We start from the raw sequence: 15,219 nt of genomic DNA on the forward strand, positions 1-15,219 counted from the left end.
GAACCCAGCCAGCCATCTCAGTGTGGATGTGGTTCCAGGCTGAGATGGGAGGATAGTCTAGCCCTGTCCTGAAGTGCCTGCATGCTTGGAGGGAAAGCAGGCAATGCCTGCAGCCTTGGTCAGTGAGCTCTAGTGCTTTATGCTGTGGCAGAGAAAGGGTTGAAAATTACCCTCCCATTGGGTATTTCCTCTTTCCCACTGTGGCTTTGCAGCCTAAAATGGAAACACATGTATCCAGTCCTTGTCCAGCCTATTTTGAAAATGGGCAGAAGAGGTGGATCTAAATCCATCTGGTAGTTATTGATTATGGCCATCTGGTAAGGCAGCAGCCTTTTCATACCATGTGGGATCATAAACTCCCAAAGAGCTGTCTCCATGTGGCAGGTTGCATGTGCATGGGAGAGGCAAAGGCAGGGGCTGGCTGAGGCAGCAGCTTGTCACCCCAGGCAGAGGTGCATCCTTCCTGCTCACACCACTGCTTCCACATGATGTTTGCCAGTGGAGCTCAGTGCAAGGATGCATCAGGACATCAGCCTGTTTGGGAGCATCTGCCCATTTGTGCTGGAGCACATCTAGGTTTGGCAGCTCGAAGCAGCTGAGGCCTGATAGTCTGAGGTGCCTCAAAGTGCTGTGAGAGGCAGTCAGGCAGAAAGCTCCTGGCTCTCCTGGCTGATAGGTGGGTCCATCCACCATGCTGTCCTGACAGTGGCTCAGATCTCCCTGCTGGTCCCTGGTGCTTGCCCGGGTTGGAGGCTGGCCCTGATCAGAAAGCCTTTCCTTGGTTTTCCCTGCTGAGATTATTTTGACTGCTTATCAGGTGAGGATGTAACAGTGTGTGCAAATGTACATTTGTGCCTCCCTTCCCTTGCAGACATTTCAGGCCAATGAGGATGCCACAGAGGTTGTTCTCAACAAGATCCACAGCCCAGTGCTCACACGCTTCGTGCGCATCCGTCCCCAGACCTGGCACAACGGCATCGCCCTGAGGCTGGAGCTGTACGGCTGCCGCATCACTGGTGAGGGTCCCCTTCTCCCCTTGGCTTCGGCGCTGCTCTCTGTCCCTCTAACAGCCTGCTCTGGAGTGCTGTCCCTTGCCGCTGTCATGGCTGCTTGGGGTGGGAATGGTGACGCTGTGAGCAGCATGGAGACATCCATCACAAGGGATGTGCTTGGAGGGACAGGAGTCCAGGTCCTGGAGGGAGGGGGAAATGCCCAGTGCTGCTGTTGGTTTAGTGTCCAGAGTTTAAAGCTGTGAAGAGAACCAGGAGCACTTCCCTTCAACTACCCTGACTGTTCATGCTCTTTCCTCCCCTGCAGATTCACCCTGCTCCAACTTGCTCGGAATGCTTTCTGGCCTCATTCCTGACTCACAGATCTCCGCCTCTTCCATCAGAGGCTATGACTGGTCTCCCAGCATGGCCCGCCTGGTGAGCAGCCGCTTGGGCTGGTTTCCTCGTGTCCCCCAAGCCCAGCCTGGGGAGGAGTGGCTGCAGGTGGACCTTGGCGTCCCGAAGAACATCAAAGGCGTCATTATTCAGGGGGCTCGTGGAGGGGACAGTGTGACCACCACCGAGTCCCGTTCCTTTGTGAAGAAGTTTAAGGTGGCCTACAGCATGAATGGAAAGGACTGGGACTTCATCCAGGACCCCAAAACAATGCAAGCCAAGGTAGGCACTACCTGGAGCAGCTGCAAAACAGGATATGTTTCTGACTAGCTTCAATCTGCCTGACGGGGTCTTGGGAAATTGGCTGTCCATGCCCATAGTGACCTTGGGAGCTTGGGGTTGTCACCATGAAATCCCAAGCTGTGTACCATAGTGCTGCTCCAAATCTGTACTAGAGGCCGTAGGTTCCACCTTTCCCCAGGGATGTCAATTTATCTTCATTTTCTGTTGTGGACCAGGTGTGGGGATGTGGACATCACCGGCTGTTTCTCCCAGCTTCTGCAGGTCAGAGTCCAAAAGATGGTGTGTTCAATTATGTTTTACACAAACTAATTACATACTTTAAGGGCAAAGGTGTGGCTGTTGTGGTGTGCGCCTCTGAAAGAGGAAAACGAATCATGACTTCTCTTTAGGAAATTTTCTGTATCTGAAGTCCCTTTGCCACACTGGTGTGACCCTGTGTAGTGGTTTGCTATCCGGAGCTATGCTTGCTAACCCATGACACCCTGAAATTCCCCATATTTTTTCCTTATCATTGGAGTTCCCCATAATCTTTCTGCTTAGTGGTATGGGAGTGACTGGGGGCATGAGGAATAAATAAATTCTCTGCTACTGACTGTTCTGTTTTTATGCAAACTCCTCTGCTTAAAATTTGGGTAAGTTTTAATTTTTCCTGATCTTCAAATGAGTGCTGATGCTATCTATAGCCTTCTGTTTATTCCCCACAGACTTTAGTTCGTGCACGTAAGCTGCAAAGCAGCAGTACTTGGACTGAGGAAAACCAAGCACTTACACTATCCTAGAACATGCAGTAGCTTCTTTATTTACCAAAGGAAAAATCTGATCTCATTTCTATTTGAAGTTAGTGGATATTCCCCAGGCTTCCCCTGCATAGCTTGGATTCTCAGCAGAGGCCAGGACAGATTGTGCAAGTTTCTTAGAAACAACCTGGCTGGTCCTCTTAAAACTGAGAAGGAACAGCCCAATTTCTGCTCAGCTGGGCTCAATGGCCTGGAGTCCGACAGCTAAACTGTTTCAAAGTATGGCTGCATTCTGCCAGACCCAAAATATCAAGTCTGGCTGAAAGCATGTGAAATGCACACATCTCTTGCCTTTTCTCTCTCTCTTTTTCTCTCTGTAGCTTTTTGAAGGCAACATCCACTATGACATCCCTGAAGTCCGGAGGTTTGACCCTGTTCCTGCCCAGTACATCCGAGTGCACCCAGAGAGGTGGTCCCCAGCGGGAATAGGAATGCGCCTGGAGGTGCTGGGCTGTGACTGGACAGGTAGGAACCCCTACACCTCTGCCCACCGGCTGCTCTGGGGCCAGGCCTGGCACTAAACAAGCAAGGTGCAAACTTAAGGTTATTCCTGCTGTCCTACTTTGGCCATGCTGTGGCAGGGAGACTGCAGCCATGAAGGCAGGACTTGTAGGGTGGCTTGGCACCACCTTTGTATTTCCACCTTGGAAAGAACTGGCCTCGATGCAGGATGCAGCAACAATGTTTGGACTCCAATCCAAGCTTTCACGTAGAGCTCCAGAATTTGTCCTCAACTCTCTTCACACCCTTTCAGATCTTTTATCTGGACATTGTGCAGGCTTTCACAGTCTTATATTAGAGAACGTTTGGGCTTTTTAGTCCAAATAGTAAGACAAAAAGTAGGAGAAGCAGAAGTGCAGTGATCAATACTTCATATCCTGAGCTGCTACAGCAAGGCTTTGCTGTAAAAACAATAGTCCCTCTCTCACTGAACCCAGTGTGGAAACCTTTTTGCAGACAAGGTTGGGGAGCTAACTCTACAACATCTCGACAAACATCCCTAAGACCCAGGAAATTTGTTCACTTTTGCCCACCTGTTTTTCACACGCGGTATGCCTTTCAGCCACCATTGTTTTTAATACAGAGATGAAAACTGACTTCACACACTCACTGGGATCAGTAGAGGTTGTGCCTCTGACCCTCTGAGGTTCAGTGGTGATTGATTTCTCCATAGTTTCATCCCCAAAAGCAAAAAATGCACCCAAAGGGTCATTGGGTCTGATGCTAACTTTGCAGTGCCAGCGGCTAGTTGTCCTCTTTTTTAATCTTTTATTTTTTAATAATCTGCTTACATATGAATCTGGAGTCCAGATGTCAGTGATAAAGAGGTATGATTTCCATTTTATAAACACATCTGTAGAAGGCATTTTCTTATAAGAATTCCCATTCTAGGAAGCTTGAAAGACACAGAGCTTTTTTTACCCTCTCGTGAAGTCTTTACTAGCATTTCCTCCTGTGATGTGCTGCAAGATGCATGGCAAACACTTAACAGCAAATCACACAACACATGTACACACTATTAATAATGATAATTTTTCACTTTTGAAGTCAGTGGTAAATATCCCCCTGGACTGGCAATCCATTGTAAATTATCTAAACTTTAAATCAGATTAGATCTTAATTTAAGTCTTATGACATTTTAGGATGTTGTAGGAGAAGCAGGTGCAAGAAGCAGGAGCTGAGGCTTTGTGCAGAAGTGGTCAGGCAGCTCCCACATTGCTGCTTCCTGCAGCTCCCAGGAGTCTCCAGCTGCCAGATCTCTGCAGCCCATTGCTGGATGGTGCATCACAGTACTACACCACTGCCATAAAGGGAGGCAGTCACACAGGACCTCCAGCCATGTGCATGCCAGCCCTTCCACTGCACTCCAACTTAGAGCATAGGAGGGGTTTGTCGTCCTTAACTTCTTGTGCTATTTTTGGCCCAAATTTTCTTTTAGATGTGTGTCCATGCATCATCATTCAATATCAGTAGCAACAGCACATGTTTTTTGCAGGCGAGGTGCTTTATGGTCATTTCCCAGTCTGGGTAATAATTTGCACATTGTAACATTTAAAACTCAACTGCCAGGTCATAAATATCCGTAGCTTTATTAATCTACAGGCATTCAGCTTTGTAATCAGAGCAGGGCTTGTAATCTTGTGGATTCACCACGTTATAAAAAGCATTTATATCCCTGTTGCAACCTGGGGAGCAGAGATAGCCCACGGCATTATCTGCATGCGTAATCCAGGCTGGCTACATGCAACAGGCCTTGACGATGCCAAGACAAAGCCCTCCTTTGCTGGGAGGACCCAGGCGTGTTACAAAAGTGGTTACAAGAACCCAGGCAATTACACTTACTTGGGAACAAGATTAGGAAATGGATTAAAACAAGATGATTAAAAATATTTTCAAGTAAGGGTCTAAGCCCATGTGCACCCTGCCCAGGTGTTTCTATTTCTTATCAGCAACAAGCATCTTAATTACTGAGTTAAACAGGTAACAGCCATAACTGGGCTCACAAACTAGCTGGCAGTTTGGGAAGCAGACAGTCAGCAATTGGCTTCTTTCAAAGACCTGCCAAAATTTTTCCTCTGAAGAGTGGAGAATGATGAATGTTCACTTGCAGCTGGGTTTCTCTCCTTTGAAGTTCCAAACATCTGGTTTCAATTGCTCAGTGACTTTGCATTTTGATTAGCAGTTACCACCAGTCGAACAGACACTCGCAGGGCCAGGGAGGGAGTGTGAAAGCGAGCAAGCAAGACCTCTCTTTTTCACTTTCCATTTCACACATGACGCTGTCCTGCCTGTTATTTTCATTATCTCTTGTAACCATCGTGTTGCGGCTCTGCCATGGTAACTGATTTTTCAAGATATATTTCTGCGGCTTGTCCAGGGCAATGCAACACTGTTGATTTACATCCGCTCAGCATCTGTGTCCCATATGGGACTTGGCTTTCAAGGTCCTTCCACATTGTCACATTTCAGCTATAAATCTTGATATACAGGAACAACAACCTAAAAAAATGTACCAGCTCTAAATAAGTTCCAGCTTTTGATATGTTGCTTTCACCTGCTGCTTTTTTTTCTTTTCTTTTTTTATGACATTTTTCTGTGCCTGGCTGCTTGCAATTTGCTTCTTGGTTGCATTTGGAGTTTTATGGGGTTGTAACAAATTTGAACTTACAAATTAAAAGACTTTGGGGTTATTTGGTATTTTATCCTGAACAAAAGACAGCCACTGGAAAAAAAAAAGTTAAAAAAACCCTGAGAGTTTATGTACAACATGTTTAATAACAGGAAAATAAAAGGGCATAAAGGAGCCTATGGAAAATATTCAATGTATTTAGGCATTTCCTCCTGCTTCTGGGTTTATTAAATGATATCCTGAAGGGTGCCGACAAAGAAACACAATCACACATAACTGAGCAAAGCTGCCTTTTTTTAAAAGTGGAAAGAATCAAGTCTGCTGTACTCCACTTAATGCACCTATAAAAAGAGAGTTTGCTGGAACCTAATGTCATTTACTGTTGATCTTAATATCCTTCCCTTTCTTGCTTAAATTTCCCCTGACACCTGCTTGGAGGTTGTTACACATGGGCCACGTTAGAGAAAGGGAAATTGGACAGAGACCCTTTGAAAGCGTAGTCAGGAGCCTGGAGTGTGAAACCAGATGCTTTCTGCAGTGAGCCAGAGCTCACTAGGGGATCCTCTGGGTCCGTTTGTGGTTACATCATTTGTGGGTTTGAGTGACTTGTTTTATAAATTGGCACAATTGGTGGGAATGTTGTCTGTGTTTTTTTAACGTGTCATATGCCTTTATGAAAGAAAAAGATGTTCTGCCTGTGATCTCACTTATCCAGTAATGACAGCTAAGTGGATTGCCAACACCAGTGTGGATTGTAGATTAAAAAATTAAGAGAAAAAGTAGTGTGTGTGTCTAGAGAAGAGGCTTGTTCAGTGGGAATTCCAAATTCATAGAACTCCCATATGGAAAGACAGTTCACTTGAAGTTCAAACCATGCTGACATTTGCAGCACGTGGAAATCTCATGGCATACTTGTTCTATCTCTTCCTGCCATTATAACAACATGAGAAAAAGATTTTTTGTTTTGTTTCTTCTACCTGGGCTTCTTGTACTGTCTGTTGCAAACAGCTTCTCTACTCCATTTTTTTCAGATGTCAAGCCCACTGCAGAGACACTGGTGCCCACTTTGAAGAGTGAAGAGACCACCACTCCATACCCAACTGATGCAGAAGCAACCGACTGTGGTGATAGCTGTGGAGAAGAGGAGGGTATGTATCAGAGCAGCACATCTTTATCTCAGTAACTGATGGGTTAAGAGCTAGGAAAATACTCTTATCTTCCCATTAGCTTCAATACATAGGGCTGATTCCTGGAAAGCTTAGAGTAATATTATTAGTGATAGGCCAGGATTAAAAAAAAACCAAAACCAACCCATAAACAAATCTGCCAAGATCTGATAAGTTCTATCAAGGAAGGATGGAAGAGCGAGAGATAGCAACTAATTCGGTCCCTAGGGTACAAGACATGAAGAGCTGCTCTCCCAGCTTCCTTACATGACCTGAAGAAACTCATTTAGTGCCCTGTTTAGAACCACCTCCATTCCAGACCCCCTTGGCTGGATGTCATAAACTCAGAAGGTGATTCAGACTGCCTGGTATGTGGGGTCCTTTTGCAGAAGTCACAACTGTGAAAGTAAATCACAACGTATGTGGAAGACTGATGTCCTGAACACTCATCTGCTCAAGGATCATCTTCCCTAATATCAGCAGCTTAAAATTAGAGGACAGTATGAGCTCCTTGTGCGGGCAGTAGAGAGAGGGGAATGCTAATTCCACGCAGGATTTCACCCACCCAGGCTGTCAGAAGTACACTAAATGTTTGGTATCTGTAGCACTTGCCTACTTCTTCTGACTATGGAAGAAGCTGAATGTTAGTTTAAACCTCATGCTGTGCTTCTTAAGAGCCAGTGCTGGGGGAGGGCTAATCTTCTCTGCCTCAAATCCCTATCTGTAAAAGCAGACATCATATTCTTCTGCTTCTTGCAAGGGGGATGTGAGCATCTAAAGCTTGTGAAATGTCCAGATGAAGAGGAGAGGGCTTGACAGAGCTGTGCAAGGTTAGTTGTACAGTGCAGTGTACAGGAAATGCATTCCCCTGGGTGTGACAGCAGAGCCTGGGCCTCAGCAGTGGAGCATTTACACAAGGACTTCAACAAGAATCTCACAAGGAAAAATTATCCTCTGAGATAGCTCCTAGGACTTCTGTCACCTCAGCTTTCAGTCCCAGATAAAAAATTAATGGGTTTTAAAATAAATAAATTAAAATAAGAACATTAATTGGCTTTTTCACACCTCCCATGGGGATCCCGCTGTACTTTAGCTCTAGAAGTGTAAGTTGCAGAAGTGGCTCAAAGGGCCTGATTCTTATTGCTTTGCCTTAGTGATAAGCCTATGCAACCCTACAACCATTGAGGCACTTGGGAAACTGCTGAGAGGAAATTTAGGCCAGTAACGGCCTCTGCAAGAACATGATTCCTGGGTGCAATCCAGGGCAAGAGAGCAAGCAGAGTATGCTGTGGAGCGTGGAACCAGCCTCCCTGTCAGCTTCCCTTAGATTTAGCAACAATTTTCATTCTCATACTCCATAAAACAATGAGTGTGTTTCTCTGGACAATCAGATTTATGACAGCCAAGCAGAAACAATGCTGCTCTCCAGGGTACGAGATTAGATTGGAATAAAAGGATCCATGATCTGCATTGTTTTATTTTGGAGTGGGAGCATGTAAAAAAAGCCCTCTGCCCCTCACAGTGAAGTTCCCCTGATGCCTATCACTTGAGTCACTCACCTCCTTCTGGCTATCGCTCACTTTGTGGGCACTGTGATTTAAAACTTCCTCTTTGCTCAGGAAAATCCTGGCCTATAATTAGGCTCAGACGTGCATGTCCGCTGAGTGCTTGGTACGGATTCAGACCATTTCTGCAGCCTCTATGCCATGTGACTGATTCCCTCAACTGAAGGAGCCAGCAGCTGCCTCACTGCCACATGCAGCCCCTGGCATGTGCCTGCCTGCCCACAGCCCTGTCTCTGCAGGAAAGCTCTCCAGAGCTTTCAAAGCTGTTGTCACAGGGGAATTAACTCTGCTCCTGTTTCAAGATGAAAAGTTAAAGGACTCGCCCAAAGTTAAAGGACTCACCATGTGGTGAGTCCATAGCAGAGCTAAAAATAGAGGCTGGCTCCTTTCACTCAGAATCCAAAGCTTGAGCTCATGGTGGCCCCACGTTTTCCCTGGTAACATTTCCACGAGAAGGTAGGAAGCAGTGAGTGACAGCTCTCCAGGATGACAGACAGCTCCCGTCTGGTGCAAGTGGCTAGGTCTGTCACTCAGGAGCTGGGTTTCTGGAGCACTTGAGATTCTCCTTCTGGAGCCAGGCAGGAACTGCTGAGCATGGGGCACTCAGGAAGGACTCTTCCCTGACATTTAAAAAGGCATTTAATATTGACCACTCTAGGAGAGGAAGAGAAGGTGCTGATTAGCGTCTGGAAGCATTTGGTTCTTGCTTTTGTATTTGCTTAGTTTGGTGGATTAGCCACAGGACGTGGTGTGAACATTTTGATGATGCAGAACTTAAGGCTGATCCTTGGAGCTGAGGAAATGTGAGATAGGTTAAAAGCATCAGTGTGAGTGAGATTCATGCTTTCTTCAGTTTTGATGGCTTGCCAGCTATTTTAGTTTTGGGTTGTTTTTTAATAGCAACCCTTCGTGGGTAAGTCATTTTTTAATCTGACTTCATTTTGCTTCTATTTCTTTTTATAAGATTTCCAACTCCCTGCAAACTTCAACTGCAACTTTGATCTTCCTGAAGACCTTTGTGGTTGGTCACACGACTTGGCAACTGGTTATACGTGGTCTTTTCAGCCTACAGGCACCTGGATTGGCAACTCTGAACCAAGCCCTGACACTGTGCCTGGTAAGATGATTAATACCAAAGCAGGGAAGAGAGAGCTGATGGGGCTTTCTCCATGTGAACAGTATGAATGATTATTACGCAGCTATCATGAGTTGTGAGGGCTGTGCAGAGCTGAACTTCTTTTATGGAAACTTTCAGATGCTTTACTGTACGGTTCATGACTTACTTATAGGACTGTGACTGCTGGCACTAACTGTCCTCTTGAGACAGCCTTGAATCAGACACTGGGCTTTGAACCCCATGGGACTGTGAAGGCTAGCCCAGGCTTTGTTCCACATCCTGGTCCAAACGTCCTCTGTAGGATCCAGTGATTTTTCCCCAGAATGCATTTCTTCCTCTCTCATATGTTACTCAGATTGCCTATAGTCTTCAACTGCTCTGGGCTTGCAGAGGCTGGATTTCAGTCTCCTCCAAGTGAAGGATGAGCTAAGCCCTAAGAATGCTGAAAATGCCAGCTTCTAGCTGTTTGACTTTTGCTCTTTTTCTCTTTGTGCTTTGGAAGCAGAAGATTTGCATGACTGTGACATAGCCTAATTTATGGAGGACCTCACTGAGATGTGCTGGCATGGGTTGCAAGGGAGCCTGCCTCTGGCAATGTGGTTGATAGACCAAGTTCTTCAGCTTCACATCTTGGAACTCACGCCAGGACTAGTGTGCTTTCCTTATCCCTCACTGACTTTGTGGCACGGTTGGCATGAAGAACATTTGCCAATTTCCTTATAGCAGTAGACTGTCACCGTAGCACCTCTTCACTCTCAGTCATTGCTCGTGAAAGTCAAGGCTCCTGCAGGCGAGCTGGCTGATCTTACCTGTCCTGGGCTCTGCCCTGATGCCTGGTGATTCCAGGGAGCCGTGCATGATGTGGGCTCCTCCTCGCCCTCCCCTCGGCAAGGTTGCGTCTCAGAATGCAAACATTCAGGCGAACCTGTTAGCCACCTGGCAGAGTCACTGGCCAGATTGGCAGTGCCGCCAGCCAGTTGGAAAGCCATGCAGCCAACACCTGGTAGGCAGTGCTAAAGAGGAAAATATGTATTCCAGAAACATATGGGAAGAGGAGAATCTGCTACATCTCCACACACAAATCACCCCCACACAAATGCACACATCACTTCTCTCTTCATCTCCTGAGGTGCTTAAGCTTTTTTCTAAGAGACACGGTAATGCTGTAAGTGCAGCCCATATGGACATCTGAAAAATTCTTTGGCATGACATAGGGACACAGTGTCTGCTATGGAAAAAAATATTTTCATATTTCAAGTGTTTATCTCTTCAGCATTTGAGTGCTTTAGAAGATTAATATCTGGAGCTCAGTGGAGCCTCAGGCAACAGGAGAGAACACTTACACCAGCCCCAGACTTAATAACCCTCCCCATCTCATTCACTGTAATAATGTTTAATTAATATAAGTCTCCTGCAAGTAGGATAAAAATTACTTATTTTTATAACTCAGACTCAATTTTTCATTTCATTTCCTCTCCCCTGAGTCTCCCTACAATTAGTTGGCCATAGCTTCTTAGAAGATCCTGTTGTAGCCCAGGAGAGACTGGTGCTGCCTCAGACAGCTCAGTACACAGTCCTGGTTTTTACCCTTCTTCTGCTCTTCCTCCTTTTTCTCAGTTATGAATTGCACAGTTTCATTGCTAGGGCTGGGGAATGTCATCCTACTGAGTTCAGTGGTCTGTTTTTGTGCCAGTGTAAAGAGCTCTCCCTTAGGGTGCTGTGCAGAGTCAGGCACTGAAGCACTGATGTGGTGCAGGCAGGCACTCCAGCACTGCCCCACAAGCCATGGTCTGTGTGGGCAGGGGAAGAGGAGGAGGTGGTGGCTCCAGGGGACTGAAGTGACTTACCCATAGCAGTGGGGGAAGCCAGCAGCAAACACCAGCGCATGCTGAGGGATCAGCATTGGCACTGCCATGGATCTGCCTCCTGGCTGGCTCAGGCAAGGGTGTGGGCCATCCTGGCATCTGTGGGCATCCACTGACTTGCCCCCACAGCACAGGGATGCAGAGGAGTCAGAATACAAAGGCGTCACTGCCATGCCTCACTTTGGTCCTGATCTTAGAAATTAGGAAGACATGACACAAAAGGAAGCAACTATTTGCTTTTTTCCTCCCCACACAGCTTTTATAGGCAACTGGAGAAACATAAAAAAGAGGCAATGCCAGCTCCTTGGTGGGACAGAATCAAAGCATTGTTTGGTTCACACTCCCCCATTCTTCCCCTGCCCTTCCCTGGTGCTCCCTCCAGCACTTTGTTTCTACTTAGAAAATTCACGCTCAGACTCCAGGGAGCAAGGAATGAAAAGCTGTTGTTCAGGGTGGTCTTTGCTCATGAATTCCCCACCCTGGGGTGAGCAGTTGGGTGAAGGAGAGCAGCTGTGCTTGGTTAGAGGCAGGGCAAAAGCTAAGGGGAACTCAAGGCTGCTGGAGCCCAACTGAGTCTGATTTAAAGGTGCTGGCCCAGGCTAGAGGCCATGGTTGCTCCACGGTAGCAAGGAAGCGTGCTGTGCCTTTAAGGGCTATGTGGAATGTGTTTCTACTTCTTTTGAAAATGGCAAAACAAAAATTAATATTGAAAAGGAAAAAATAATAATGAAAGGAGGAGCCCTGGCTCAGTCTGCATAAGAGAGAGGGAAAAAGAAATGACCATGGTGAAATATCCTCTGTGAGGCACTTGATTAGAAAAGTCTGCTGAGAGACAGGCCTGAATTCCTCAGATATCTCCCAATTTCATTTTATGCGCTGCATGCAATTCCTCCTTGTCTTTGGCACTGAGAACTTCTCAAGACTGACAAGACACCCACTGCTCTCATTCCACTATTTTTATTTCCAAGATACTCTTTCAGGCAGCTCTGCATTTCTTTTTTTAGCCCTGTGTTCCTTGGGCTCTTCACACCATGGATTAACTCCACGTCCTCTCCTGCAGGCTCCCATTACATGTCTGGGGACCTCATTGGTGAAAGTGGGCCCAAACTGCCCAGCTCAGCAGAAGCCCAGCATGGTTCCAACGGCTACCTGCCCTTTGGAAGCCTGGAAAATACCACTGGCTCCCTTTTCCATGCCCCACAAAAGATTGTCAGGATTTTTCCCTCTATGGACTTTCAGATGCTTCCCATCTGTAGAAAGATTCCCCTTAGCTGCACCTAGCAAGCTTCAAGGAGCAACAAGTTCAGGTTTCAATGAGATTTCATCTTCCCTCCTGCTGCATGCAATGGCAGCATGCCATTGTTGTCACGATAAAGGTCTTAAGACCTGAAAATAAATCTAGGTTGATAACTTGGGCACCTCAACTTTTCACCATCTGAGTTTCGCTAGGTTCTTGATCCTGAAGGTTCTAAAGATCCTGGGTTGTATCCTTAGCTGGTCAGTGTGATTGTATTGCTCTCAGTGATTCTACACTAATAAGCCAGTACTGTAGAGCTGGAATCTCCGTGTTTTGCCCATTTCCCCCCCTTCCCTTTTCTTGCAGTGCCTAAGTAAATACCCTGTGGTTCTAGAAGAGCACTGGGGCATCTGCAGCTTTACCATGTATCGCTTCTCCTTCGGGTGAACACAGTGTCAGGGTCAGAGCCCTGGCAGCATCGTGAACCCTGTGTTGTTCAGATGTTGGCAACTGTACATGCACACAGAAAAGGAAGCACTTTTAACCTTGCAGCTCTCCTGACCACACAGCTCTTGGGCTGGGCTGCAAAAACCCACTGAGAGCTTCTCTTGTGGGCCACAGCCTTGCTGGCTTTGAGGGTCAGGAATGCTGCTCATTTGGGTTGCGGGCACTGCAGGCAAAGGTTTATTTGTTTCAAAGTGTTTTCAGCAGAGGGGTGTTTATAGTGCTCTGAAGTTTCATAAGAGCTTATTTTTTAAGAGAAACAAATGTTAAGCTGTTTTTAAGCTGATGGTGACCCCTTACCATTCCTGTGTTTTTCCCATGGGATCTTTAAAGGGAAAGTTTTATATTTTTCCTGCAATCCATGAGAACTGCTGCCTGAAGGCCTTGATTCTACTGTGTCCAAACCAGCAGAAAGGTTTTCATGGTGTTAACAGAGCAGGGTTGGACTGAAGTGAGTCTGCACTTACTCTCTCATGAGAGTCTCAGGGCTTGTACCTTGGGGACACACTTTGACCTCAAGGGTCAATCCTGTGTCCTTTGAAGTAGGAAGGAGTTTTACATGTGGGGTGGTATGAAAGTCAAGCATTTCTGTGCAATGAGTGAGCAGCTGCACACTGTGGGAAGGAGACCACATATCCATCTCTGTCTCTCTTTGCTCCCCTCATGTGTGGTGCAGATTGCCTCTCAGCAAAGCTGTACGTGTGTCTCCTGACTCTCATTTGCACAGTGAGGACAGCAAATGCTAAAAAGTCCTTCGTGCGTTGGCTGCCCACAGCATGGCAGAGCTGGGACACCCCAGCACCCTGATCACAAGAGGTTTCCTGAGTGTCAGCTGGGCTGTGTGAGTTCCCTGGCTGCAGGATAGGGCCAAGCTCTGGCTGTCCATGTGCCCAGATTGTCTTTCACGAGAGAAAGAGGTATGGCCATGGTCTGTTCCAGCAAAGCCTCCACTTACTTGGGCTGGGCTGGAGACAGAGGAGAAGAAACCATTTCTCTGGGGCTCACTGCTTGCCTCAGTCACTTTTTGGACCCAAACACCAGTGACATTCCTGCTTAAAAATGCAGGTTGGAATGTTCTCTGCAAAGCAAGACACTGTCTCTCAAACCTTAGCGTGTGCACCACTCCATGGCTTCGCAGCAGTGAGCCACAGAGCAGGACAGGGGAAAGGGAGTGCGTGCAGGTGCGAGCAGCAGCGTGCAGCCTGTGCAGGCACAGACGCTGGGCTGGTGGGGCTGTGCACACCTTTCACACAGGGGCAGGCAGGGTGCCTGCCACGCTGCCAAAGGACAAGTTTTGGTGGCCGACAGCTCACTTAGCATAAATGTCAGGCTCTAATTGGTATTTTATTTGTCAGGGACACTGTGCCCTCCCTGCACTCCCTGGGGGAGGTAGTAGGACTCACAGTTGCTCGGTGCTGTTGAGGGCATGAGGCTTAACTGAGAGGATGTAATGGCAGGTCCATTAGAAAGGCTCTGGAGAGCAGGCTGAGAGCTTGGTTCTGGGTAAGTGTGGGATTTTATGCCTTTTGGCAGGCTGATTTAGAGACCGTAATGGCAAGGACTTGGCAGGCTAATTAACACACATAATCAAAATTGAGGGGATTTTCCAGTAGATGCAGTGATCTAGTTAATATAAATATTAGTTTTATGGAGGATTGACTTCCCATCCTAAATGAAAGTCTGTCATTGAGGAGAGGCCATTACAATGACAGCCTTTTGAGGTGAATTTGCATGATTTGTCAAAAAAATTAAAAATATTATAACTATCCAATTTCAATCTGCATATTCATGCAGATGCCATTCCCTTGCTACCAGACCACCCTGCAGTCACGAGGGCATCTGAGCTGATCTGCTCCCCAGGAATAGCTAGAGCTGATGCAGCTTCCACCTCACATGCCCCAGAGGAACAGCAGGATCATGCCTCACTGGGATGTCCCCTTGGCCATGACACAGTGTGGCTGGGGTGGCATTTGGGCTGTGCAGGCAGCAGAACAGTGCCCAGAGTAGTGTGGTCACCTATGGGACTTGACAGACCAGAGGTGGCTGCCACTGGGCTGCAGTGCTGCCAACTAAAGCACACCATGAATCAAGCTCGGCAATGAAGGAGAGTGCAGCGACCTTTGGAGGGATGGAAGTGAAGGCAATTCACG

At 46.9% G+C, this 15,219-nt stretch overlaps 1 protein-coding gene across 6 annotated transcripts in view; it reads left to right on the forward strand.

The window, feature by feature from the left end:
* Nucleotides 1-15,219, forward strand: part of NRP2 (neuropilin 2) — an 89,748-nt gene that overhangs the window by 44,916 nt on the left and 29,613 nt on the right. For all 6 annotated transcript variants that reach the window (XM_042040929.1, XM_042040932.1, XM_042040927.1 and 3 more), the window contains exons 8-12: nt 872-1,016; nt 1,318-1,667; nt 2,806-2,950; nt 6,647-6,763; nt 9,311-9,463. In XM_042040929.1, coding sequence (XP_041896863.1) covers nt 872-1,016; nt 1,318-1,667; nt 2,806-2,950; nt 6,647-6,763; nt 9,311-9,463 — 910 coding nt within the window. The remainder of the gene's footprint in view (nt 1-871; nt 1,017-1,317; nt 1,668-2,805; nt 2,951-6,646; nt 6,764-9,310; nt 9,464-15,219) is intronic.

Source organism: Corvus kubaryi, unplaced genomic scaffold, assembly GCF_017639235.1.
Source record: "Corvus kubaryi isolate FWS band 111438036 unplaced genomic scaffold, C.kubaryi_AGA036_p1.0 37396, whole genome shotgun sequence".
NCBI classification, from domain to species: Eukaryota; Metazoa; Chordata; class Aves; order Passeriformes; family Corvidae; genus Corvus; species Corvus kubaryi.